Here is a 25,713-nt window from a genome sequence, read left to right on the forward strand (position 1 = left end):
ATAAATTGTTAAGCTACTCCTTTCTCATTCACAATGTATTTTAGGGTGGCTCATGCCTTTTCTAACTTATGTTTTCGTGTAATGCACAGTTTTTGAATTAACATTTACGACATTTACATTTATTCATTTAGCAGACACTTTTATCCAAAGCGATGTACAAAAGTGCATATAGTGGGCAAGCAACAGGCACAAGGGCAAGATGTGTACAGGTCATACAATGCAGATAGTGCTGAAGCTGAGCACAAGGTCAGTGTAGCGAGACAGAACTAATTTGATCTAAGGCTACATATACCAAATACAGTCACTGGGACAATAAAGTGCTGCTATGCTACCTAGGCCAAAAAACATGTTGCAAATACAACGTAAGAGATAGTGCTACAAGTATGAGCCAAGAAGGTCAAACGGCAAGGGTGTCAGTCCAGGTAGAGTCTGAAGAGGTGTGTTTTTGGCCCACATCTGAAGGGTTGGAGTGAAGGAGTTGTTCTCAGGGGGGTGGGGAGTTCATTCCACTAGTGGGGGGCAATGATGGAAAAATGACGTTGGCATTTCGTTCTGTTGGCGGGAGGAGCGAGGCATCCGGATGTAGCAGAGCGAAGTTGTCGAGCAGGTGCGTAGGGTAGGATGAGGTCCTGGGGGTAGTTCAGGGCAGTCTTTCTTGCAACAGAAAAGGTGAGGGTCAAGGTTTTGAAGCAGATCCTGACTGCGACTAGGAGCCAGTGGAGGGAGCTCAGTAAAGGGGTGACGTGGCAGAACTTTGGGAGGTTGTAGATCAGCCTAGCAGCTGCATTTTGGATGAGCTTCAGCGGCTGAATGGTGCAGGCTGGGAGGCCTGCAAGGAGGGCATTGTAATAGTCCAGGCGGGAGAGCACAGTGGCCTGGACAAGCAGCTGGGTGGAGTAGGTGGTCAGAAAAGGGCGAATCCTCCTGATGTTGAAGAGAAGGAATTGACAGGAGCGTATTGTCTGCGTGATGTAGTCATTGAAGTCCAGCCTGTTGTCGAGGGTGACGCCCAGGCTCTCAACCAATGTAGAGGAAGTTACTGTGGTGCAGTCAACAATAACTGCGAGCTCTTGAAGAGGAGAGAGCTTGGCCAGGATGAACAATAGATCGGTCTTGTCCAGGTTAAGCTTTAGGTGGCTGGAGGCCAATTCTGAAGAAACTGTGATGAAATACCATAGACTTAACATGGGGGTGCCAAAATGTTAGCCACAACAATGCTAAGTGAACATTCTAAAAATAACTGTTCAGAACCTTAGTCGGATGAACATTCTTTAAAAAACCGTTAAGAACGTTCTTCAGATTCCATCTTGCTCTTTCAAGGACCTGTCAGTGCTTGCTAACTGAAAAAATATTTTGAAAACTGCTTTTAATGTACTGTTGTGATCATTTCATCCACCTGTTTGTCTAAATGTGAAAAGTTCAGTAAAATAGACCTTTTAATTAGTCTTTTTCCTTCATCATAAAACTGTCGGGAGAGTACCATGCATTTTATGGATTTTTGCCTGGTCTGGGTTTTTATGGTTCCCTTCATTAATCCAGACCACGGGCATATAAGTCAACAAATACACACACATAGCAGGCAATAGGGCAAATGGCCTACCACCATAAATACCCCTAAATCAGTGACCTCAGGTCACATACCTACTTAAGATAAGCAACCATTGCTTGAAGAATTGCAAGAAGTTACCTAGAACCCAATCAGATACTTTAAAATTTCAAACTAATGATTGCCGGTCTCAATTTACATTTGATTTTGCCAGATAAAAGCGGAAGTAGGGTGTGGTACACCCGCTTTGTGTATTGGTAAGCATTAATCTGCCCCTCAGATGTAGAATCCTTGGCTAAACGGTGGCCACAGTCATGTTTGGTTTAATCTGAAAGGTTCAGGTACCAAATACTTCAAATGTATTAAAGAACGCTGCGTTTTCAGCCAGTCTTAAAGCTACTTCTCAAAAACAGTAACATCCAGATAGGCCACAACTACAGAAGGTTGCCCCCCCCCCCCCCCTCTTCCCTTCCTGAGCACAATCAGCATGTGTGTGTGTGTATTTCTTTGTGTATATCTACATGTTTGGATCACTTACCCTTTTATACCCCCCAGTTAATTGTAGCCTCATGTCATGGGAAAAATGTTGGAAAACCCAATGCCATGTGATAACGTGTATTTCTCAATATAGCAGCAAAACCACCATTTTACCAGTTCCTCTCAGCCAACTCTCTCCTCTCAACCCATGCCTATTAATGTTTGGGGTCACTGCAATGCTCATGAAGAGCTGAATGCAAAAATGATAATCTTAAAAATACATCTGGCATTTCCAATGTTTGGATCTACAGCACAAAATTAAGTCCTGAAGAAACTTCCAGGCACTCCCCCACCATAAAATTAATTATGCGTGGGTCAGGGAGGGGGAGAGAGCTTCTTCTTAAGTCAGGCCTAGAACAGGCCTCTTGTCTCAGTTTTTGCTCATGCTTAGTTTTTGCCTACGCTCAGCCTTGATGTTCAGCCAGCTCAGATAGATGTTCAGTCATCCGTTCAGTCATCCAGTCCATGTGTTTGGTATTCAGACTGCCGGACGATAAACAAGGGCATTAACTTCTAAGACCGCTGGGTTCAGTCCGTTTAATTTTGATTAAATTCTCACTTCCCCGACAAAACATATCGTTAATGAGAATTATACTGGTGCACGTCCTTATAAAACTTCAATAAAATGCTTATATGTTTTTTTTTCATGTGAAATGTTATCATAATTTAAAAATATAGACTGCATTTTATATATTGCAGTAAAAAAAAATCACTCAAGTTTAGCTATTTAGATTTTGACCTCACTTGGACATAGTTTGTGAGAATCACCCAACCAGTATGTGCCACATTCACACTTTTACTTACATGCTTTTAAAAATTAAAAACACGGTGTAATGTAATCTAAAGTACTTTAGATTACATTACTTACCTTGAGTAATCTAACAGAATATGATACAAATGACATTTTAGGGCAAGTATTCTGTAATCTGTAGTGGAATACATATTAAAAGTAACCCTCCCTGCCTTGTTCATCATCATGCCACTCTTGGTCCCTACAATACTGCCCACATCATCACCTTCCTCGACACCCTACACAACATACTTATTCCCAGTTACCAGGGGAATGGACCAGAGCAGTCCAGGTTTGTTGTCGTCTGGGACAACATAAGTTTTCACCGGGCTGCTCTGGTACGCAATTGGTTCATTGACCACCCATAATTTTTGGTACTTCACCTGCCACCATACTCTCCATTCCTCAATCCAATTGAAGAGTTCTTTTTTGGCATGGCGTTGGAAGGTCTATGATCGCCGACCCCACCAACACATACCCTTTCTCCAGGCGATGGAGGAGACCTGTGGTGACATTGATGCGGGAGCATGCCAGGGCTGGATACATCACTCCAGACGGTACTTCCCCCACTGTCTGGCCAGAGAGAACATTGCTTGTGATGTTGATGAGGTGCTGTGGCCAAACCCAAATAGGAGACAAGATGCACCCTAATTTTTCCTTTAGTTCACAGTAAGAAGCCTATTTTTGTTATCTTATATTACAGTATATACAGCATGTGTTGTCTGTTACTGTTCATGCAAAAAAAAAATAAATAAACATTCCCCTTGTATTTGTGTTTTATAGTGTGTATGTACTGAATATACATACAGAGCCTGTATATTTGTGAAAGTACATGTACGTGTGAGTACTATGACAAACTTCTACAGCAGTTGTGCCCTGCACACTGAAAATGGAAAAGACACAAGCTAGTAGTGTTTTATTTATTACATCACCATTTATCAGTGTGTAGTTGGCATGTAGAAAGAATTGGATATTTCATTGGATATTTGTGTGCAGAGTTTTGATGCAAAAATACAATTTTGACATTTTTGACAATTTTTTGGATGAAACGTTTGAAAGTGTGTGACATGTTGTATGTTGCGTGTGTGCCCTTGGATTTTGTGTGCTGAAATTGTGTCTAAGCATTGGTATAAAAAAAAAAAAAAAAATTAGGTGAGACGTGTGTTATCTGGAGGGAACATGGAAAGAGCCTGGCGAGTGCGAAAGAAGTGAAGCGCCAAAACGAGTTTATACATGCTGAGTTCGGGAACGGTAATAGAAGATGGAGGTGGATGAATTGGTTCCGAAAAGAAACAGCACTGCATCCATTGTCTGGCAGTGGTTTGGGTATCCAGGGCTCCAGACTGCGACCATTTTTTGAATGTGTGAGTTAAAATTTCACGTGATCGCGGTCGTGCGAGTGCATGACGATTAGGCTGTTTTGGTGCCCTTCCGGAAAGGGTACTGCATTAGCCATTGTGGTTGAAAGTAGTACTTTTTCTTCTCCACTGGCTTAGTTAGTCTCTCCCGACCTGCACTCTCCCTGCCTGTACACACGCACTGATGATGAAACGCGCGAAACAATCCATTTAGCTGTTACCACATTCTAAAGATTAAGCGGTCTATAACTTGATTATTTTAACCCTTTCACATGTAATTTATTTTATGCTATGTAGTGCGCGTTACATTAAGTGGTTTGTTACGTCTTCATTAGCGTTATTAAGCTTCTCATAGTTTTCACCGCGGTATTTGCTATATTTTTTAGTGTTTCCTCAAAGCTAGAATTAGCTAGACTCTTTTCCAATCTCGTGTTCTAATCGCATCGGTTTTAGCACACGCGCTAAACGGCTAATCACACCGGTGTGACCCTACGCGCAAAAGGGTTAAGCGTTATAGAATGTCCCCTCTTGCATAACAATCGCGCTTCGGTTTCAGAAAAGTAATTCATAGATGTATTCACAACACTAGTAAACCAGCAAACACCCTTTGATATTAAACTACATCATTAAACATTTTCATTGCAGTGAATAACGTAAGAAACTTTGGAAACATAATATCTTGCTTAGCCAATTAACTCAACCATACTGCCAAGGGCCAGACAAATACGATGAAATTTAAAATGTTCTAATCTAGCGTTTTCTATCTACTTTCTCCAACGATAAACGGAATTTAACAAAAGATCAGCTGCGGCTGAGTTAAGGGTATGTAATTTCAGTGATGAATCTAGCTTGCTAGTCAACTCGGTTTTCATTTACAGATACAACACGCATTATTTCACAGTGACAGTCATAGTAAAAAGATTCGTTCAAACAGACCTTTAAATGATGCGTAAATTTACATTTGCCAACGGGAAATGATGTACGATGTATTTGCATATAGAGCAGGGAAGTGAGATCCGATCACAAGTGGTCACTCCAGAGGCATGTGGAGGCGCATTTTAATGCCAGGTGTGAACAGACGTAGGCCTACTTAGAGCTGTCCGCTTGTGATCGGATCACCCAAAACGCATGTTAATGCCTGGTGTGAACGGGGCCAAAGAGGCACTCTGGGCGGTGTTGTGAATATTCTTCTTATATTATTAGTGGGCTAGCTAGGTATTGATGTGATTTATAGTTTTTATAATATTCAACTTTTAATATTTTTTTCTCTCATTGAAATGCATTGCAGAATGTTCAGTTCTTAGAGTGGTGGCAGTTATTTTTATACTATATAGACATATGTTACATCAAAATGTTCAGCTTCTTCTACTGTCACTCACATTTAAATACCTAAAAGATGTTATTTATAGTCTTTAAGCTTTAGCAATTTGCTTGAGAGTCATGCTCCCCATACACATACATTGTGGAATGTTCAGAATTCCACTGTAGATGCAATACATTTTGTACTACTGGTTGCCTTGGGTTGTTTTCAGGTTATTATGAGGTGTCCTTTGACTGTTTCATAGTTTCATACTCTCTTTATGGTGATTAATATACCTCATAGATGTTATATTTTTCTTTCTTTCATAGTTTCACACTCTCTTTATGGTGTGCACTTCATCAATGTTTTCTTGCTTTCATACTGTCTTTCATAGTTTCATATAGGGCTGGGCGATATCGCAATATTTTTAGGCTACATCTGGATACACAATATATATCGCGATATTTTGAAATCTCCTCTAAAGCACTTCATAAATGCTCAATTTATATAAAAAAATGAGGAGAGAGAGAAGGAGGCTGGTGGAGAGGGCGAGCCAACGAGAGGTCCCGACTCAGACACAACTGATGATGAGAGTACAGGTGCAGGCAGGGAGAGACCGCCTGAGCCAGTGAAGAAAAAAAAAGTACTACTTTCAACCACATTGGCTAACACAGTACCCGTGGTTGCGGTACGAGGGAAACTATTTTGCAAATTTCAAGTCTTGAGTCATTGTCAATCTTTTACATCAATGCAGAACTAGGGTATGCAAATTAAGACAACTATTCATCAGCATGCAAGGTCATTGATTAATACCATGCTGTACCAAATAAAAAAAAGGGTGCGACCAAATCATGTGCTGGTGCGACCAACTGAAAAAGTTGGTACCACCAGTGCTACCAGTGGAAAAGTTAGTGGAGCCCTGATATTGCAAGGAAGATGTTGAACAAACAACGGTTATCTGCAAAATATGCAGCAAAATACTGTTTTGTTAAGTTTAAGAACATAAGAACATGTGATGACGAGAACAGGCCATTCGGCCCAACTAAGCTCGCCATTAGTTTAACTTGGTTGTGATTTCCCCCTTTTTGCATGCAAGTTTAAAATTGTTTCAGTGGAAACCACTAATGAATATAAACAAGAATGTTTTAATGCAGACATATGTTGCAGGGACTAGTAGAATCATCATACTGGTGTGCTTGTATGCATCAAAGGGTTAACGTGAAAAGGCTTAATGTGGCTTAATGTTCCAAAACAGCGATCAATGATCACCAAATTTCTCTCGGACATCTCTTGTCATAAACACTTCCACCTGTCAAAAAAAATCAAAACCGAAATCCTATGAGTATGAACGTTATCTTATATTAAGCGTCAGGGCCGGTCCGACGCATAAGCGAACTAAGCGGCTGCTTAGGGCCCCCGTGGCCACCAGGCGGCCCCCAAGAGAGCTTGAAATTTTTTTGTGATATATTTAGGTTTGTCAAAATAACGCGTTAATTTCGATTTATTAATTATAGAAAAAATGACGTGTCAAAAAACTAACGCAGATTATTCGCACTCCATGATGCCCCTTGACCCCATACGTGCATTTAAGCAATATCACACTCAAAGTCGTGCTGTTATACTGAATATCAGCACGGCTGTGATTCGATCGTAGGTACAAGGCTGCAAGCCGAGTGCCGAAGAGTCATTCCCCCGTGTGTGTGTTGTCAGTCACATTAGTTACATGGGATATTAGCCATTGATTGGATTGGGGGGAGGTGTCAGGGCGGGAATAATCAGGGAAACTGATAGGACATTGTTTTATTGGGGAGAGTTTTGAGGGGAAAATAAGGGAGAGGGGGTTTTTAATGGTCAGAGTTGTGTTCAACAAATGTCCGGAGAGCGTCTTCCGTTAGCAAGAGATAGACGTTTCTTGTCTTTGGGCGAAGTTAGCGACACCTCCTAATACCCGCTTCTAGCTTCTAAAATTATACAAACAATATCAAACACGGAAACGTATCCACATTATATACTAGGGATGTGCATCTCCATCACTGAGGCAGATGCGACACACATCTCGATGCATTGCCAACGATCCAGCACATTAAGGATATATGAAGCGACTTCTAATGCGATACGATATGATTCACCCCTATTGCGATGCAGTGCGATTCGACACGATTTGATTCAACACAATGTAATTAAACGCGATATGATGCGATGCAAAAGAATATGATACTATGCAATTCAATATGGTACAGATTTTATTTCTTTGGTTTTTCTTAAGCAGACAGCAAATCATAAATTAACCAAAAAAGTGCCATTTTTACTTAACATATTTGCCTCTGCTGCCTGTGTACTTTATAGCGGCACGACATATTTTGCAAATTGCATGCGTCTTGTCAAATTGTCCGTCTCTCTTGAAAAATCCGAAGTGCCGCCAAACATTTGATTTGTAGCACTTCGGTGGAACGTGCAGCTCTTCCTCCTCCATGATAATCTGCGACTCACCCGGACACGCCTCCAATTTGCGAGACTTGTCCGAAAGACTTGGCGTAAATTGCCCACTGACAGCAGTGGAGATGAGAGAGCGCGCTTGAGAAACAGTTTAGAGAGGACGAATCAACGTAAATATAAAATTACTGGTCACATTTTTATATAATAAAGACACAGGACTTCTACTAATAATTATATATAAATAAATCGGATTTTACCCATGCAAAGATGTGAAAAACGATGCATCCCGAGTTCATCCCACTTGCACACTTTTTTAATCGGGGCAATCGCATCGTGAACTTTTATGCCTGTGCACCGATGCGAATCGGCGAATCTTACCATCCGTATTATATACTGTAACTTGCCTAACTAATTTTAGTTTAGTTTTCTGGCATCTAGAATATGACACATTGACAATCATTACAATGTCAAGGGTAAAATGAGAAACTTACGGACTTATTTCCATCATCGTTCTTGCTGAAACATTTATGATTTTTTTGATTTCCTCAATTCATTAGGTCATGTTTTTGATTGTTATGGCCATTATTGCATATGAACAGTGAAAAAATGTTCTGAATGTATGAGAAATAAAAGAGATGTTGACCTTTAAAGTTTATACTGTCTGTTATCATTGATGCAGTCATCTACCAAAATCCATATGAATTGAAATATTTTTAAATGCTTCTAACGGCCAATATTGATATATGCGATTAATTTAGGTTAATTCATCACAAAGCATGTAATTAGATTTTATTTGTTTTAATTACTTGACAGCCATAATTATATTATGTCAATGGTAATCATACAAAAGCGCAATATTATGTTAACAATAGTCAATAGTATTGGCGGCTTAGGCCCCAAAAAGGCTTGGGCCGGCTCTGTTAAGCGTTTTCCTCTCCATTGATGCCCATTATAAGGAAAATTACTTGTATTTCGTTTTTGATTTTTTGATATGTGAAAGTGTTTATGACAAGAGATGTGTGAGATTGATTTGGTAGACACTCTCCCAGTGTTTTTTTCTTGATATGATGGCCAAATACTCATTGACTTTCTGGAGGAAATCTGATGTCATGCTCAAAGTGTGCGTAAATAGGTGTACAAGTGCTCCCACTCCTTTCACCTCCAGGATCCGTCAGTGGGAGCTCGTCTTCAGATTTGTAAATTTAACCATGTGCTGAATGAAGACATGGAAAGTACAATTAATTGTGTGTTATTTGTTGAATCAGGTTGTGTTTATATGTTATTATGACTTAGATGAAGATTAGACCATATTTTAGGAGCAATTGATACAGGAATGCAGGTAATTCCAAAGGGTTCACAAACTTTTTCTCACAACTATAGTTAAATTATACTCAGCCAAAACTATGTTTTTTGTTTGTTTGTGTAACGGGTAGACTGTACCCATGTAGTGAGGGTAATAGTTTAGTCTTACTCAGATGGCAGCAAAGCTAGATCTGAGTGTCAACCTCCTTGACACAATTAGTTTCTAAACCGCGATGCAATTTACAAGTAAGAGGAGTGGGCCTCAGGGTTTTAGACTGTCACAGGCCAGACCTGAAGCATCACATTTTCTATGTTGGTATAAGCCTCAGTGAATGTGTACCCACCTGACAGCTTCCCACCCTTTCTTTCCAGCTGGCAGACAAAGTTAGCCAAATGGTAAACTGGAACAATAACATATTCATTTAAACTTAACCCAGCAGTTAGTTTCCAGGACATAAAAAACAGGAAAAGAAGCCTTCACTGTGTCTCCAAATACCTTGATACAGTATAAACTTAAATCAGATAAATCAATAAATGCACCCTTTCTTTTCTCACACCGGGGGAGTTTCTTGATACGTTTGAAAGTGTCCTGGGACAATAAAATAACCTTGTTCCTATTTGCAGTAAGAAATTGCTAAACTGCTTTTACTCTGCTATTAAGAAAAAAAAACTGAAGGCGACATAAGGCTGCGCTTCTAAAGTGTAACCCTAATGTCTTGATTACCCACTGAAGGTATCTGAATGTTAACTCAAAACCGGACTGCAACCTCACTCAATCTTCTCTTCCAGCAATACAACATTTCACAACAGTATACTTCACAATGATATTGCTTAGTCCATCATACATTCAGTTGCACAGTTCGTATAAAGTTCGTAAATTTCTGCTCATTTAAACCGGCAACAGTGTCTGTTTCGCTTACTGAAGAATGATTAGCGCAGTGCCTCATTGTACGTTGAACAGCAGCCAAAAATCTTGTCTTAAAGATGGGTTCCTCCTTAAGCCCAGTGCTGAAGTGGATGAAGACAAGTGGCAGGGAATACTCACAGGAGGGAGGTGAGAGAAAGGGGAGGGAGAAACGTCCAAACGCGCTGAACAGATTCACTGATGATCCCGCCCGTGCTGCAGCACAGTCTGTTCGCTTCAAACATGCCAGCCGCCATCCATTTCCTCGCGTCTCGATAGTCTGCACGAACTCACACAACTCTGTTTTGCAGCTACTAACTTTTTGTTACGTTATCACAATCAAACATCAACTTCTCATCCACACTCAAACTTTTACCGGCTTCCTTAGCTAGCCGCCATGTTCTTCTCCCCCATGTCACACAAGTCCCGCCCTCTACCCGTTTTTTTTTTTTTAACTAGGTGTACAGTTCTTGACAGTCATGGCTGATGAAGTGCTCACTCATAATTAGAGGCAATTGGGTTTAACCCTTTACAAGTCAGTCAGTCTTGTGTGGCTCGCCACATTTGGATGAACTCAAACAAGCCCGCATTAGCTTTAGCTTCCTAACCCCCTGACCAAGGTAACGATTCTTTGTAAAGTCATGCATGTTCATTTTGGTTTTATTTGCTAAATGTTTAAAGAGTCTTTCAGTGCGGGGGCTTGGTGTGGCGTGAGCCGTCCTGGTACCAGAGGGAATGGGTGCCTGGTGATCCAGGAGGCTGCCATGTGCCAGTCTGAGAGAGGCAGGGCAGACTGGCTCTTTAATACAGGCACATCTACTCATGCAATTTGTCAGGAGATTGTATTTAATGCCTTTTAACCCCAAGGACTGCTTTGCTTATAGACTTAAGATGCTTAAAAGTATACTTATTTGCAGGAAAAACCATTAGTGGCCCAGCATGCATTACTGGCTCACTGCCAGTCTGGTTCTCTCTTGTATGTGTGTGTGTGTGTCTGTGTCTGTGTGGCTGTGCAGCTGTGCGTGTGTCTGCGTCTGTGTGTCTGAATGGAAATGTACATGTGCGAATGTGTGGGTGTGCATGTGTGTGAGGTTGTGTGAGCTTGTGTGCTGGTATGTATGTGAGTGCACATGCGTCTGCTTGTGTGTGTAAGGGGGTGTGCATATGTGTGTATATATGTATCAGAGTCTCGTGCCTATGCGTGTGTGTGTGTAAGTATGTGTGCCTGTGTGTGTGAGTGAGTGTGTGGTTGTGTAAGTGTGTGTGAGTACGTGTGTATGTGAGTTTGTGTGTGTGAGAGAGAGTATGTGTGTGTGTGCGTATGTGCATGGGTGTGTGTGTGTGTGTGTGTGTGTCTGAATGGAAATGTACATGTGCAAATGTGTGGGTGTGAATGTGTGTGACGTTGTGTGCTGGTATGTATGTGAGTGCACATGTATCTGCTTGTGTGTGTAAGAGGGTGTGCATGTGTGTGTGTACATGTATCAGAGTCTCGTGCCTGTGTGTGTATGTGTGTGTTTAAGTATGTGTGTGTGTGAGTGAGTGTGTGGTTATGCAAGTGTGTGTGAGTATGCGTGTGTGTGAGTATGTGTGCGTGTGTGTGTGTGTGTGTGTGTGTGCATGTGTGTGTGTATGTGCACATCTGAATGTGTGTATGCACGTGTGTACATGAGAAGTGTGTGCAAGAGAATGTGTGTGCATATGTGTATGCATATGTGTACGTGTGTGAGAGAGAGGGAGAGAACGTGTGTATGTGTTTGCACGTGTACACACCCATGCACATACACACACACACACACATACTCTCTCTCACACACACACACACACCCATGCACATACACACACACAGAGAGAGTATGTGTGAGAGAGAGTATGTGTGTGTGTGTGTATGTGCATGGGTGTGTGTGTGTGTGTGAGAGAGAGTATGTGTGTGTGTGTGTATGTGCATGGGTGTGTGTGTGTGTGTGTGTGTGTGTGTGTGTGTGAATGTAAATGTACATGTGCAAATGTGTGGGTGTGAATGTGTGTGACGTTGTGTGCTGGTATGTATGTGAGTGCACATGTATCTGCTTGTGTGTGTAAGAGGGTGTGCATGTGTGTGTGTACATGTATCAGAGTCTCGTGCCTATGTGTGTGTGTGTGTGTGTGTGTTTAAGTATGTGTGTGTGTGAGTGAGTGTGTGGTTATGCAAGTGTGTGTGAGTATGCGTGTGTGTGAGTATGTGTGCGTGTGTGTGTGTGTGTGTGCATGTGTATGTGTGTATGTGCACATCTGAATGTGTGTATGCACGTGTGTACATGAGAAGTGTGTGCAAGAGAATGTGTGTGCATATGTGTATGCATATGCGTACGTGTGTGAGAGAGAGGGAGAGAACATGTGTGTATGTGTTTGCACGTGTGCATGTGAGTGCATGAAATAGCTGCTCTCCTCTGCATTTCTGCTTCATTTAAACCTGTCAATACTTCACTTAGAGCCAGTCTACAGGCCCTGGGGGGAAGGGCTATTTGCATGTTGTGTTCTCCAGGATTTATAGCCTCCAAATCTGCACTACACCATATAGTACCACCCTCCTCCACACATAAAGGACCAGCTAGTAATTAAAAGGCAAAAAAATGACAAACAGTACTTCCAGTCCTTGTCTCTCTGTCCATTCCTCTTGGCTCCATCCTTGGTCCTCTTCTCAGTCATTTGATGGGGAAATGAATAGGACTTTACTGCTTTCTGACACTTTCATTTTCTTGATGAGTTTGTCTGCATGCTTGTAACGCTTTGTGCCAATGCCTTGTATCATGTTGCTGAGTAGTAGGACCAGAGACCCCTTCACCACTCTGTTCTCTTGCCTGACAGCAGAGCTGAGGACAGTGAGTTTAGAGGCCGAAATAAGAGGTTATCAGATTATGTGAGACACTCTTCTGGCAGAGCTCTCTCTCTCTTTCTCTCTCCCTCCCTCAGCGTCTCATTACGCAGGCCATAATTTTGCTAGATATTAAAAAAAAAACATCAACTAAGTAATTATGGAATTATCAGGAAGCCTGTGTTAGCCCGGCTAGAGGTGCCTCCAGCCCCTCTATTCGGGTGTGCAGAAGAGATTGTACTGCACTCCTTTGTTGTTGCCAGGACACTGCTTGCCCTGTTTTTTGGCAGTGGCTCTGGCTCCTTGATTGAACAGATTTTCGGATGGCAAGCGGCACATTATCGATTATCATTAGTCCCTTGGGCCCAACGTGCCAGTACACAAGCACAGAATGGAGCTTTGTGAACTTTATTTTCAGTGCATCCATTTGAGAATGCTCCATCTGACTGATATGAAGGCTGCACATTTCTTTGCATGTTATTTAGGGACATACGCTGCCCATAACCTGTGAAAACAGAGTGTTTAATATTGTTGAATATGAACTGTGTGTGTGTGTGTGTGTGTGCGCATGTGTGGGTGATATTTCTGTGTGTGCTCGTTCTTGTACTTGTGTATTTTGTTTGTATGTGTAGGCATTGCCATTCCTCTTGGCTCCATCCTCGGTCCTCTTTGATTCTCAAATTCAGTACTGAACTCGGTGCCTGTCCACCTGCCTTCCTCAGTGCTCAGAGCTGGCAAGCATCCGACTGATGCTCCTTCAGATATCTCTCCCTATTAAAAAAGATAACATTTAGAAATGCTAAGAAGGTTTTCTTAATGCATCTCACTTAAAATTCATAGTTGTCATGCAAAATGAACCAACTTCCTTTTCTGTGCCACTGCACGAGAGTCCACTAGCAAGTGCATAAGAGATGAAGCCTAAACGTTTGCAGCCCTTAGTCTGACACATTCTATCACATCAGCAGACTGTCAGTGATGCGGCAACCCCCGCACCTCTTCAGTTGAGGGGATGTGTGTTAATGAGAGTGCATGTGCATGTCAGCATGTGCGTGTTTGAAATGTGAGGGTGGGGGAGTGGGTGGTGTGTTGGTAGGGAGAAAGAGTGTAACAGGAGTGAAACACTTGGGTCTTGTTTCATTCACATAACATGTGAGAGCATACTTGTCACTTAACCACCATGGCTCTTTTCACCGGGGGTGGGGGGGTTGTGCTTGTGTGTCACGGGGTACCCAGAAACACAGTGACCTCCCACAGGAACAGCTCCCCCATGTTGGATGATGTACAAAAGTACCCCCTTTTTTCCGGCAGTCCCGGCCATGATCACGTCGTACCCCAACACCACTCTGGCCACCGAGGGCCAGAAGAAGGAGATGAGCTGCACAGCCCACGGGGAGAAGCCCATCATGGTGCGCTGGGAAAAGGAGGACCGCATCATCAACCCCGAGATGAGCCGCTATGTGGTCTCCGTTAAGGAGGTCGCAGATGAGGTCATCTCCACCTTACAGGTGTGGCCAACGCCCCTCTGTTCCCCCTCTTCTGACCACAAGCGGAGCCTCAGTTGCCTGTTGGCAGGAGAGGCTTTAGGACCAGGATGCTGAAAATTTGGGTTTTATGTCTTATTTTATCAAAGGTGATGTTGTCAACCAGGTAGTGTGTCTGAATGATGTGAGGCTGTGAAATCACTGTGTGTATCACTTTACCTGAAATGTTGGGATCTCAGTTCTATCTGTTCTCTCCAGATTTTGCCCACCGTGAGGGAAGATTCTGGATTTTTCTCCTGCCATGCAATCAACTCCTACGGGGAAGACCGGGGAATCATTCAACTAACAGTGCAAGGTGACCCTCAATGCTGACCTGTAAATGTTCAGGAGAGCTCTCTCCTCTATCTAGAAGGTTCTTGATTTAGTCTTAGAAGCACCGCATTTTTGTCATAGTATATACAGTGCCTTGAAAAAGTATTCAGACCCTGACATATTTCATATTTCAGTCTTTTATTCTTGAAAATATTTTCTAACATGGAATAAATGTCTCCTTAAAATAATTCGATTTGAGTTTCAGTGGTTTTACATAAAATATCACACAGAACAAAATTTTAATGTATCATTTGTAATTCTGTAAAATTTGAGGTTTGGTCAAGGGTCTGAATACTTTTGCAAGGCACTGTATGCCATGACATCACTAAGCATATATCACTGCATTAACATTGTGACACTGTGGTGTAATGATCGTATGATCATTACACCTCATTCGTATCTAATGTTGCTGATGCACTGAAGGAAGCTTGATTTAGCAAGCAAGACAAACCAAGTGAATGGCACAGATGTAGTACAAGGAGAAATATCTATATAATGTTAATTAATTCACTTGAGAAAGTCCATGAACTGATCTGGGAAAATGCTAGATTTATCATTTGCAGTGCTAAAACTCTGGACTGATTGGGAGAACTGAACCTACATTGGCAACACCACAGTCCACCTTTGAGCTGTCTGTATTGCTGACGGTATGCAATTTGTTTCCCAGAGCCCCCTGACCCTCCCGAAGTAGAGATCCGGGAGGTACGGGATAGGACAATCGCCCTCCGCTGGACCATGGGCTTCGATGGAAATAGCCCCATCACTGGCTATGACATTGAGTGCAAGAACAAATCAGGTAATAATAATAGATTATACTTACAAGGTGCTTTTCAGAATCACAAAGGTGTTGTACAAAGTAGCTAAGGAAAACAAGACATTATATACATAAGCACATGTAGACCAATAGGAGAACAGGAAACAGGAAGAGACAAACAATACTACAGCAGGAGTGGTATGGAATGGAATGCGGTGATTATCCAAAGGATCACCTGAAGAGGTGTCTGTCTGACTGTGTATGTGCGTCAAATAGGTGTAGTAATGTTTAACCACAGTAACTGAGAGAGGTTGCTTGCTTAGGGGAGACCCATGGTAGGGGCATCTGATATTGCTAACATTTAGTTTATTGTTCATTTCAATTAATTAAATACAATAATTAATTTAAGATTTGTTGCTGACTTGGTTGCTCGAGTGGCTCAGTCAAGGGCATGGTAGCAGAGAATTTATGTCCCTGTTTGCTAACCAATGTTCCACACAGCCCTGCCAATCTGACGGACCCACCTGTGTGCCATTCTGTCTGCAGCATCCTGGGGTTCAGCCCAAACAACCAAAGACGTGTCCCCCCAGCTGAACCAGGCCACTATCATCGACCTCCACCCCTCCTCCACTTACAACATCCGCATGTTCGCCAAGAACCACATCGGCAAGAGCGAGGCCAGCAACGAGCTCACCATCACCACCGATGAAGCAGGTAGAGTCCGTGCCTTGCCCAAATTCAGGCCTACATGAGGCCAGCCACAAGATTGTTCCCAAGATTTACAATGGGGGGGAAGTATGTGAAACTACAGTATACTCATTGGTGCTTCTACAGTAGCATCATAATTTGCAACAACTGTGAAGAATGATAATTAAATATATAATTATAAATATCTATCTATCTATCTATCTATCTATATATATATATATATATATATATATATATATAGTATAACTAATCCTGTTACCTGTAGGCTATTGACTCATATGTGTTGCCTAGTATAGAAAATACATGTAAAACTGTGAAAGTTGTTTCAACATACGTGTCACCATTTTTATCTTTGTCAGTTTACACACAATTTACATTTTTTATATGTTTCATGGGCCTGATAGCTGGGCTGCTACAACATTAGAAAATTACATATCAGCAATTAACAATGAATGGTAAATTACATTCTTCCAGAGCCCTGATATTGTTAACATTGTCATTTGGTTCATAAATTAGCACCATACATGCGCATAAATTCACGATTTATGCGCGTGTATGGTGCTAATTTGCTTGCTTCAGTAAAGCACATAGCAACACTATACTCGAACATCATAATTGAACACTCTTACACCTTACGGACTGGGATTTAGTATTCAACTACCTCACCCCCTCTCCTCTCCGGGTCTTTGTCAGTCCATTGGTTTGTTTTGGTTTGTGCAATAAGTCAATTCAATAGTGCAATAATTTATTGTTCAATAATTCATATGATGTGTTCTTATATAGTGTGTATTGTGTTTATTTATTAATAGTGTGTATTTTTATAGGGTGTATTTATCATTATTTTTATGCTGCTCTTTTAATTTCCTTTCTTTGCCTGTTTTTTTTTTTATATAAAAGCTGACTCAGTGAGCTACGCACAAGAATTCCAATGTGCCTGTACTGTCCTGTACCTGTGCAAATGGCAATAAAATCTCTTGATCTTGATCTTGAATGAATAGCATTTGCAAAATGTGACTGACAGACTGGCAAACCAACCAGCTCCCAGTGCTCCACCCTCAGACAAAATAATGGAACATGGGAGAGGCCTACTCAAGTAACCCCCATCCAAGTATGATAATGCATAGATTTAGGTTCAGAACAATACAGTTATATCCCTGCTTCACTGCCTGCTTCTCCAGTTAGTGAGTGCCATTACATTATATTATTACAATTTAGCAGAGTGACTTACAGTTTTTTTGACATGCTATCCATTTATACAGCTGGATATTTACTGAGACATTTGTGGGTTAAGTATCTTGACCAAGGGTACAACGGCAGTGCCGGATTCGGAAATGAAACAGCAACCTTTTGGTTACAAGCTCTGCTTCTTACCACTATGCTACACTGCCACTCATATACAAGTGCTGAGTGGCAGACATTGATTTTTTCCGACCAGTCAGCTCACCCATGCAGACAGACAGACAGACAAAGAAGTAGATGCACGATGAAAGGACCTCAGATTCCCCCGGCCCAGTGCATTATTGAATACACACTGACCCTGCAATAAAACTCATAGGCTTTCAATTAGGAGGAGTGCTGCTCTCTCTGTCCAGATACCTGACACAGTAAGTAACAGTAACAGGGGCCAGGGTGTGTGTCCTGTTCACTTTTTGGCTGTTGTATGTATTTTATTCCTTTTTTCCTCTGGTGCGAGTATTGCCTCAAATATTTTTGTTTGATCTGGAAATGTGGTTGAACATGTAATCACACAAGCTCTCATTACCGTGTTACTTTTTGGTTGCTAGGATGTCTATACAGAAGAAAAGGAATGCATTTTTAGAATCATAAGCCTCTATGACATTCCCTTGAAGGGATTTTTACATTTTTAAATAACCATGTTGCTACTAGCCATGTTGCTACTACCATTTTTCCCTGAGATTCAAGACCAAACTGAAGAATTTTTAACCCTACAGCACCATCTGTTGGCAAAGGTATAGAATGCCATTTTCAGTGCTGCCTCTCCATGGGTTGTCAGGTCCAGAATGCCACAGCACACAATATTGACAACTCTGACTCTTAATCACCACAGCTTTCCCAGCTACTGACCTGCTGCTGTGTGTCTTTGTGTTCTCCAGCCCCTGATGGGCCACCACAGGATGTTCAGCTGGAGGCCATTTCCTCCCAAAGCATCAAAGTCACCTGGAAGGTACTGTGATAAGAGTCTGTTCGGACACATACACAGTAACTCACCTGAATGTCTGGGCTCAGAGGAATATCACTGAAACATCCTGCATTAGAGATGCTGTTATCATAGATGTGTCATAACAATAACAATAGGTTCATGCTTGATTATTTATTAATATGTCTAATATGTCTAATAATTAGCTTACTTATTAGCCATTATCCAGGACCACTTGTATAGCTTACATGACTCAAAGGTCTATTTATACCAATAATCTCTGAACTTGTTCAGGTGAAGTACTTTGCTCAAAGTAACAATGGTGGTAACCCTGCATCCCCCCCCCCCCCCCCCCCCCTTCCGTCTCCCTGGAATCAAACCTGCAACCTTGCGGTATACCCTTACCCACATCACCATGCTGCTAACCCCCCCATAGGCTCCCAAAAAACACCTTCAGAATGGCATGATCCGGGGGTACCAGGTCGGTTACCGGGAGTACAGCATGGGCGGAAGCTACCAGTTCAACATCATCAACATGGACACCACGGGCGACAGCGAAATGATCACGCTGGACAACCTCAAGAAGTTCACCAAGTATGGGGTGGTGGTGCAGGCCACCAATCGTGCCGGGACAGGCCCCTCGTCCCAGGAGGTCATCACTAGCACCCTGGAGGATGGTCAGTGGCCCACTAGACACTCTCTTGCGAACTGGGCACTGCCCATTCTGGTAAACCACAGCATCCCAGTGCTGCTCTTAATGGGGAATATTCTACTGGGCACATTTCCTGACTTCATATGACTTCCTAATTATCAATAATAATAATAATACAGGTCTTACAATTGGATTGAACCTCCCTACAGCTCAGATGGGGCTATTTCAACTCAGAGCTTTTGTCACTTGTCCACTCTTGCTGGGAGTCCGTAGCAGCGGGACACTATTGGATTCATCCCGTGGCAGCACTGTGGGCTTACATTAGCAATGGTTCCTCCTGGCACTGTTGTGCAGGTGCCCCCTAGGAGCTTGTTACTATGTCACTGTCTGCAGTTGCGGCAGTTATTCAAACAACCTTTACTGATGTATTCACCTCTCTTTACTGAGGGAGGTTCATGGCCTGTGAAGTCTGTCAGCAAAGGGGACCATATAGCGCACTAGTGTAGTGCATGTGCTTACCTTCGCTGCAGATGCTGTGTGACAGGGAGGTGTGGCGGACAGTGGTGCAGGTGATCCCACAGTAACACCAAAGTCCAGATGACTGAGGCGGATGAGAAATCTTACTAATTTTAACATTGTATAACAACAGCTTGGTTGTAGTGCCTTTATCGAATCAATACTCCTGCCCCGTGAATGTCAGTGATTAAAGAATAGAGAATTGGCTGGACAGGACAGCAAGCCTGCATAGCCAGCACTGACACCTCTAGATCAAAGGTTTTCAATGTTTTTGGGGCTAAGGCACATCAAAAGTCAAATCAGAACGTCAAGGCACACCAACTTAAAGTTGGTTATCGATTATGAAGAATGTCACACACATTATGATAGGCTATAATGTTATTAGCGAGATTTGACCCATATTGCGCTACCACAGACTGTCAAATAATTATCAAACGGGTAGTTAAATCAGACAGGCAATCTAGCTTTGAGGAAACAGCAATTTAACCTTTAAAAATATGGCTAAATAATGCTAACTGAAAACTATGAGAAGCTTAATAAAGCTAATGAAAACATATACCGAACCATAACGTAACACGCGGGCTACATAGCACAAAAATAAACTACGTGCGAAAGGGTTAATGGCACAATATAAAACATCAGTCTTTTCACAAGTGCATACACACACACCTGTAAAAACGCATCGGGTTCCTCAAAATTCCACTGCACACTTCACTTACCCTCACGGCACACCAGTGTCCCACGGCACACCGATTGAGAGCCACTGCTGTAGATCATGGAGATGTTGCAGGATGAATGAGAATTGCAGGCTGTGTTGTGCTGATGTTTGCATTTTTTGATGCACATACAGGTATTCATCATGTCTTTCCTTGGAGATTCATTATTGCTGCTATGCTTTTCAGTAGATGAGCACAGCAATGCTTAGGATAGGCTACCATCTTCTGGAGGTTTTCTGTATTGCCTCTATTTAAATTGGCATGAAGGTCTATTCACAATCTAACCTCTGTTGCACTGTCCCTTTATGCTGAGTCATTAATTAAGGAAGGGCAACATTTTTACTGCTTAAATGTTACAATAAGTTTAACAGTAACATTAATGACAAAAATTTTGTGAGAATCAAAAATTTTTGTATAATATAATAATTGTTGGCTGAAACATGTCACTAATTTTACGACATTCCCCCATTCAATTTAGATTAAAGAGAGTTGCTTTTTAATCTCTGTCTGGCATTTATTGTTTTCAATCCTCTCTGCAAAAAAGAACCCTTAGAATTGTGTGCCATTCCTGAGGCTGGATATGAGAAGACATGAGGCTGAACAAATCTTTTCTCTGTACCACAGTTCCGAGCCACCCTCCTGAGAATGTTGTGGCCACCGCCACCTCCCCAGAGACAATCTCGCTCTCCTGGTCAACCCTCACCAAAGAAGCACTCAACGGGAACCTGCAGGGATTCCGGGTTATCTACTGGGCCAACCTGCCCGATGGAGGTGAGGCACTCTCTCTGTCCCACCTCTCTTCCCCACCTCTCTGTCCCACCTTTCTCTGTACAATGAGTGAGGAATCACATGCCAAACACACAGGCGCCATCTTCAGCCACACGTGACCCGTGCCCATACACACAGGAGTGACAGCTAAACATCAACATGATGGCTTGTGACAGTGCAGCTACCTGTCACCCAGAGTCTGTCACTTTCCATTTCATATGGCTAGGAAATAAACAGTGTGTGACACGTGCATGTAGTTTTTTATTGTGAGTAAAAATGTTTTGAGAGAGGCAGAGAACACAATTCAAGGAAATCTCCCTTAAGTATGTCTGGAAAATGGCACTGAACTCAATGTCTTTATATTTTAAAATACCTTCTTTGCTAATAAATACATCTAAAATTTAATTGCAAACATTTGGTATCATTGATATCTTCTGCATGTGCAGAATTCAGATGTACAAACATTTGCTAGACTGTTATACATAATGATAGTCAAATAGCCTTTGTTTATTTTTAATTAGAATTTTTTTATTTGATTTTAATTTAATTTTATTACCTTATTTTATTATATTTTTATTACTTCATAAACAGTACTGTTAGGTTCTACTTTGTGGAATGGACAGTTGGATGAGGCTGATTGGTCTATTGGTGGGCCTCCAGGAGAGGAATTACTCTGTAAATGTGCGCCTGACCCACCATTGCACTCCTCCTTCCTGCAGAGCTGGGCGAGATCAAGAACGTCACCACCACCCAGCCTTCCCTGGAGCTGGATTGCCTGGAGAAGTACACCAACTACAGCATACAGGTGCTGGCCTTCACGCGCGCTGGGGATGGGGTGCGCAGCGAGCAGATCTTCACCCGCACCAAGGAGGACGGTGAGGGACACTCTCATGTCCACAACCGCAGGGCACTCCGTTCAGTCAAAAAGGCATTTGTCAGTGCCTGACTCGAAACAACCACATGCAATTTCAGTCACACTTTCAGCAATGCTGTCACATTGCAATAAAATTATGGATTAACTAGGCAGTGTCACTTGACCCAGTGTGACTGCTGTCACATTGTCTTCAAGAATGAAGGATTTTCATTAATTTCATAGTACTCTGTATTATGGGTATGGGATCCTGGAATGTGAATTCCAGACATCAGTGTCACACAGAAGTAGATTTCTTGTGTTTGTCATGTGAAGTGACTTCTCTTCTCTTCCTTCTCTAGTCCCAGGGCCACCAGCCGGTGTGAAGGCTGCAGCCTCCACCAACTCTGTGGTGTTCGTCTCCTGGCTGCCACCCCTGAAGCTCAATGGCATTATCAGGAAATACACTGTCTTCTGCTCCAACCCTTACCCCACGGTACGCCCCACCCCCTTCCTTCTCCATCAGCATCACTGCATCACCCCTCATCCCTGTGGCTCACCTCATCTTTAATTGTCAGCCGCCCCCATGCATCAGCACACCTATCATGTAGCGGCATAGGCGGCACTCATAAATCTTGCCTCCCCTCTCTCCCCAACCCCCGCCCAACTGACAGCTTTATCTGGTCCCACAAGTGTCTGGCAAAGGGGAAGGTTTAGGGTGGGCATGTGAGATCAGAACTTTTGACAAGAGAGGCATCTGTGTTCAGATCAGATGGTGATATCATGGCACTGGGTGTTTAATAATTGTCAAACTGTATTATGTTAGAGTCACCATGAACATCTGAGGTGGTATGACAATATCAAGGGGCCAAATTTTCATGCTGTGAAGAAAACAAGAGGATTTGATTTGATGAGGACAGATCTGATCACCTTTGCTCCTAGCTGGAGCTTGTAAAGCTGGATTGGATGAGAGAATGCCCACTTGCTTTGGGATGTGATGTAGATGTGTATATCACAGGGTGACACAGCGTGTGTGTTTGCTGCCATTTCCCGCTCTGCAGGTTATCAGTGAGTTTGAGGCCTCGCCCGATGTATACTTCTACCGTGTTCCAAACCTTAGCCGAAACCGGCAGTACAGCATCTGGGTTGTCGCGGTGACAGCAGCGGGTCGGGGAAATGCCAGCGAGATCATCACAGTGGAGCCTCTGGCTAAAGGTTTGAGGTTAAATTACTATGTGTTACCATTTTAAAACTGTGCAATCTAGAGAAGACTAAGTCAATAGAAACAAATGTGTTTTAAGTAAGCATTAAGTTAGTGTTTTAAGAATCAAATCGTTCCATTCAGTTCAGTGCAACCAGCAGTGTGTGTGTGCACACAGTATAATCTCCCTCTGAGTGGTTGAGATCATTTCCAGTGCAACTGGTCAATGAATCACAGCAACCTTTTCTCCCAGAATGTAAAGAAAGATAACAATTATTTATCATCAGTAATTAAGCTGGGATTGAATCTCATCTTCAGTCATTCCATGTAGAATTGTGTGAGATGATGGATTGATGTGTTATCCCCTGAAACATCTCCACATTCCTTATCTTGAATTGGATAAGTCTCCCAATCTTAAGAGGCTTGCATTTGTCCCCCCTAGCTCCTGCTAGGATCCTCACGTTCAGCGGCACAGTCACCACGCCCTGGATGAAGGACATCGTTTTACCCTGCAAAGCAGTTGGAGACCCACCCCCAACCATCAAGTGGCTGAAGGGAAGGTAAATCCATTTCTCCACCGATCACCTAGACCCGAGTGTCAGGAGCCTGTGCGTTACAATCCAAGAATGCTCCACTGCATTGCCTCAGACTCTCAGATAAAAAATACTGCAATGTTTGAGCTATCAAAGTTTAATGTCTTTGCTGGATCAACTGCCAATTAGACTTCACTGAGAAAAAAATAATCAAATATCATATATTAAATATTGATTCTGATTCTGAGTGCTGTTAAAAATTGCTGTGTTTTTTGTTACCGCCTTTACTTTGGCACTCATTGCGCTGTTTTGAAGTTGGATCTTGTTAGTTGCCCCATACCCTGTAGTTGTATAAATTAGCTAATACTGCATCCTCAAACAGACTTTGCTGTCAGCTGAGAACTACTGTCTGATTGTGGAACTGTACACATCCTCTCCCCGTACTGTTGCTATACTTACTGTATGCACTTTTGTATGTAGCTTTGGATAAAAGCATCTGCTAAATAAATAAATGTAAATGATTCTACAACAGGGATTAAACCTGACATATATACATATATTTGTAGGGGGAAGTTAGTGTTCCTCACAGGGGCAATGCCAATTATGTAGGGACAATGCCTACGATTAGAGAGGGGTACCACTTCCGTGTAAGGAATATCCTTACATGAAGTACCAATTATGTTGGTGATAATTAAATTAAACACATGGAGGCGCCATACAGAATATGGCGTCTACCATAGTGGTTAAAATAAAATATCAATCTCAAATTCATTTCGTGTATCAGTCTAATAAAATATACTAAACTATTAATTTGGAACTTCAATTAATAATTAAATTAATAATCATAATCGAAATTACCACATTAATAGTTAATTTTAAATCACAATATTATCTATTTAGCTAACTAAACAAATAACACTGTTGATTCAACTAAGAGGTGAAGGTCTTTAGAATTCTGATCAGCAGAGGTTGGCGATATTCATTCCACGTGTAATATTACAACACAACCTTGGAAAAATAATGCATTTATTGAAATATAAAACCTAAGTAGTAATGCAGTACAGTTATATACAATATGAGTGAGGCATTTGTGTGTATTTACACATGTATGTAGGTATGAGTGAATGTCTTGCGCAAATGTGTGAGCGTGTCACAGGGTGTGTGCTCCTTTGTTCTGTGGCGCGTGTGCTGCGCGTGCTTGCTGAACACACGTGTTCAAAGAGAACAAAGGAACATGCGTGTGGCCGCGAGTTTGAGTTGCCTATGTGCATGTGTGAGCGAACATAACGTCTGTGTGGTACAGGATATGTTCGGATGATTGATAACCGTGGGGTTATTTCATTGGAATTAAAAGAAGGTATCGGGGTTAGTAAAACGATACGCATGCAAAGACCCTACGTCTCTATGTGGTATCTTAACTAACGCTGCGTGGTGAATAGCGTGTGACAAATCAGTTACGAACAACGAAACATGGCTAGCTACATTACTCGTAATGATTTGAAACACACGGATGTACAACATTCATCGATGTAGCTAACAATCGGGTGTTTAGCTATGCAAAGTCCTATGCCCAGGGGTTAACAGCCTACTGTAGCTCATGAAATGAGGTTCCAATCTTGCGGTTCCGTGGATGGTTTCGCTGGCGGTTCCGTCATCGGGGAGCCAGGGCTGGTCTGGTTCGGTCTAGATGAGGGTTTCTTTCGGGAGACGCTCTGAGGTGGATCCGGTCGCACCTTTGTCTCCGGCTAATAACAAGTTATCGCTGCTCTGATCGCTGGCGCTGCAACTCGGCTCTTGCGTTATTGATCTCCACTAGCAATTCGTCGCTAGGTCGGAGAATCTGCTTTCCGTGTCCCGTCAGCGTGGTGCGGCCTTCGGGAGAGAGTGAGTGATGCGTCCGTCTTCTTCGGACACACGCAGCAAGAGAGTATGTCGGTCTTCTTCGGACATACGCAGCAAGAGAGGGAGCGGTACGTC

General features: G+C 42.3%; 1 protein-coding gene across 1 annotated transcript in view; it reads left to right on the forward strand.

The window, feature by feature from the left end:
* The window catches only part of LOC118782867 (Down syndrome cell adhesion molecule homolog), a 94,758-nt gene that overhangs the window by 51,828 nt on the left and 17,217 nt on the right, over positions 1-25,713 (forward strand). The window contains exons 9-19 of the mRNA XM_036536476.1: positions 14,336-14,532; positions 14,767-14,863; positions 15,548-15,676; positions 16,181-16,348; positions 18,457-18,527; positions 18,937-19,177; positions 21,009-21,155; positions 21,872-22,027; positions 22,365-22,498; positions 23,064-23,217; positions 23,646-23,763. Coding sequence (XP_036392369.1) covers positions 14,336-14,532; positions 14,767-14,863; positions 15,548-15,676; positions 16,181-16,348; positions 18,457-18,527; positions 18,937-19,177; positions 21,009-21,155; positions 21,872-22,027; positions 22,365-22,498; positions 23,064-23,217; positions 23,646-23,763 — 1,612 coding nt within the window. The remainder of the gene's footprint in view (positions 1-14,335; positions 14,533-14,766; positions 14,864-15,547; positions 15,677-16,180; positions 16,349-18,456; positions 18,528-18,936; positions 19,178-21,008; positions 21,156-21,871; positions 22,028-22,364; positions 22,499-23,063; positions 23,218-23,645; positions 23,764-25,713) is intronic.

This window comes from Megalops cyprinoides, chromosome 9, assembly GCF_013368585.1.
Source record: "Megalops cyprinoides isolate fMegCyp1 chromosome 9, fMegCyp1.pri, whole genome shotgun sequence".
In the NCBI taxonomy this organism is placed as follows: Eukaryota; Metazoa; Chordata; class Actinopteri; order Elopiformes; family Megalopidae; genus Megalops; species Megalops cyprinoides.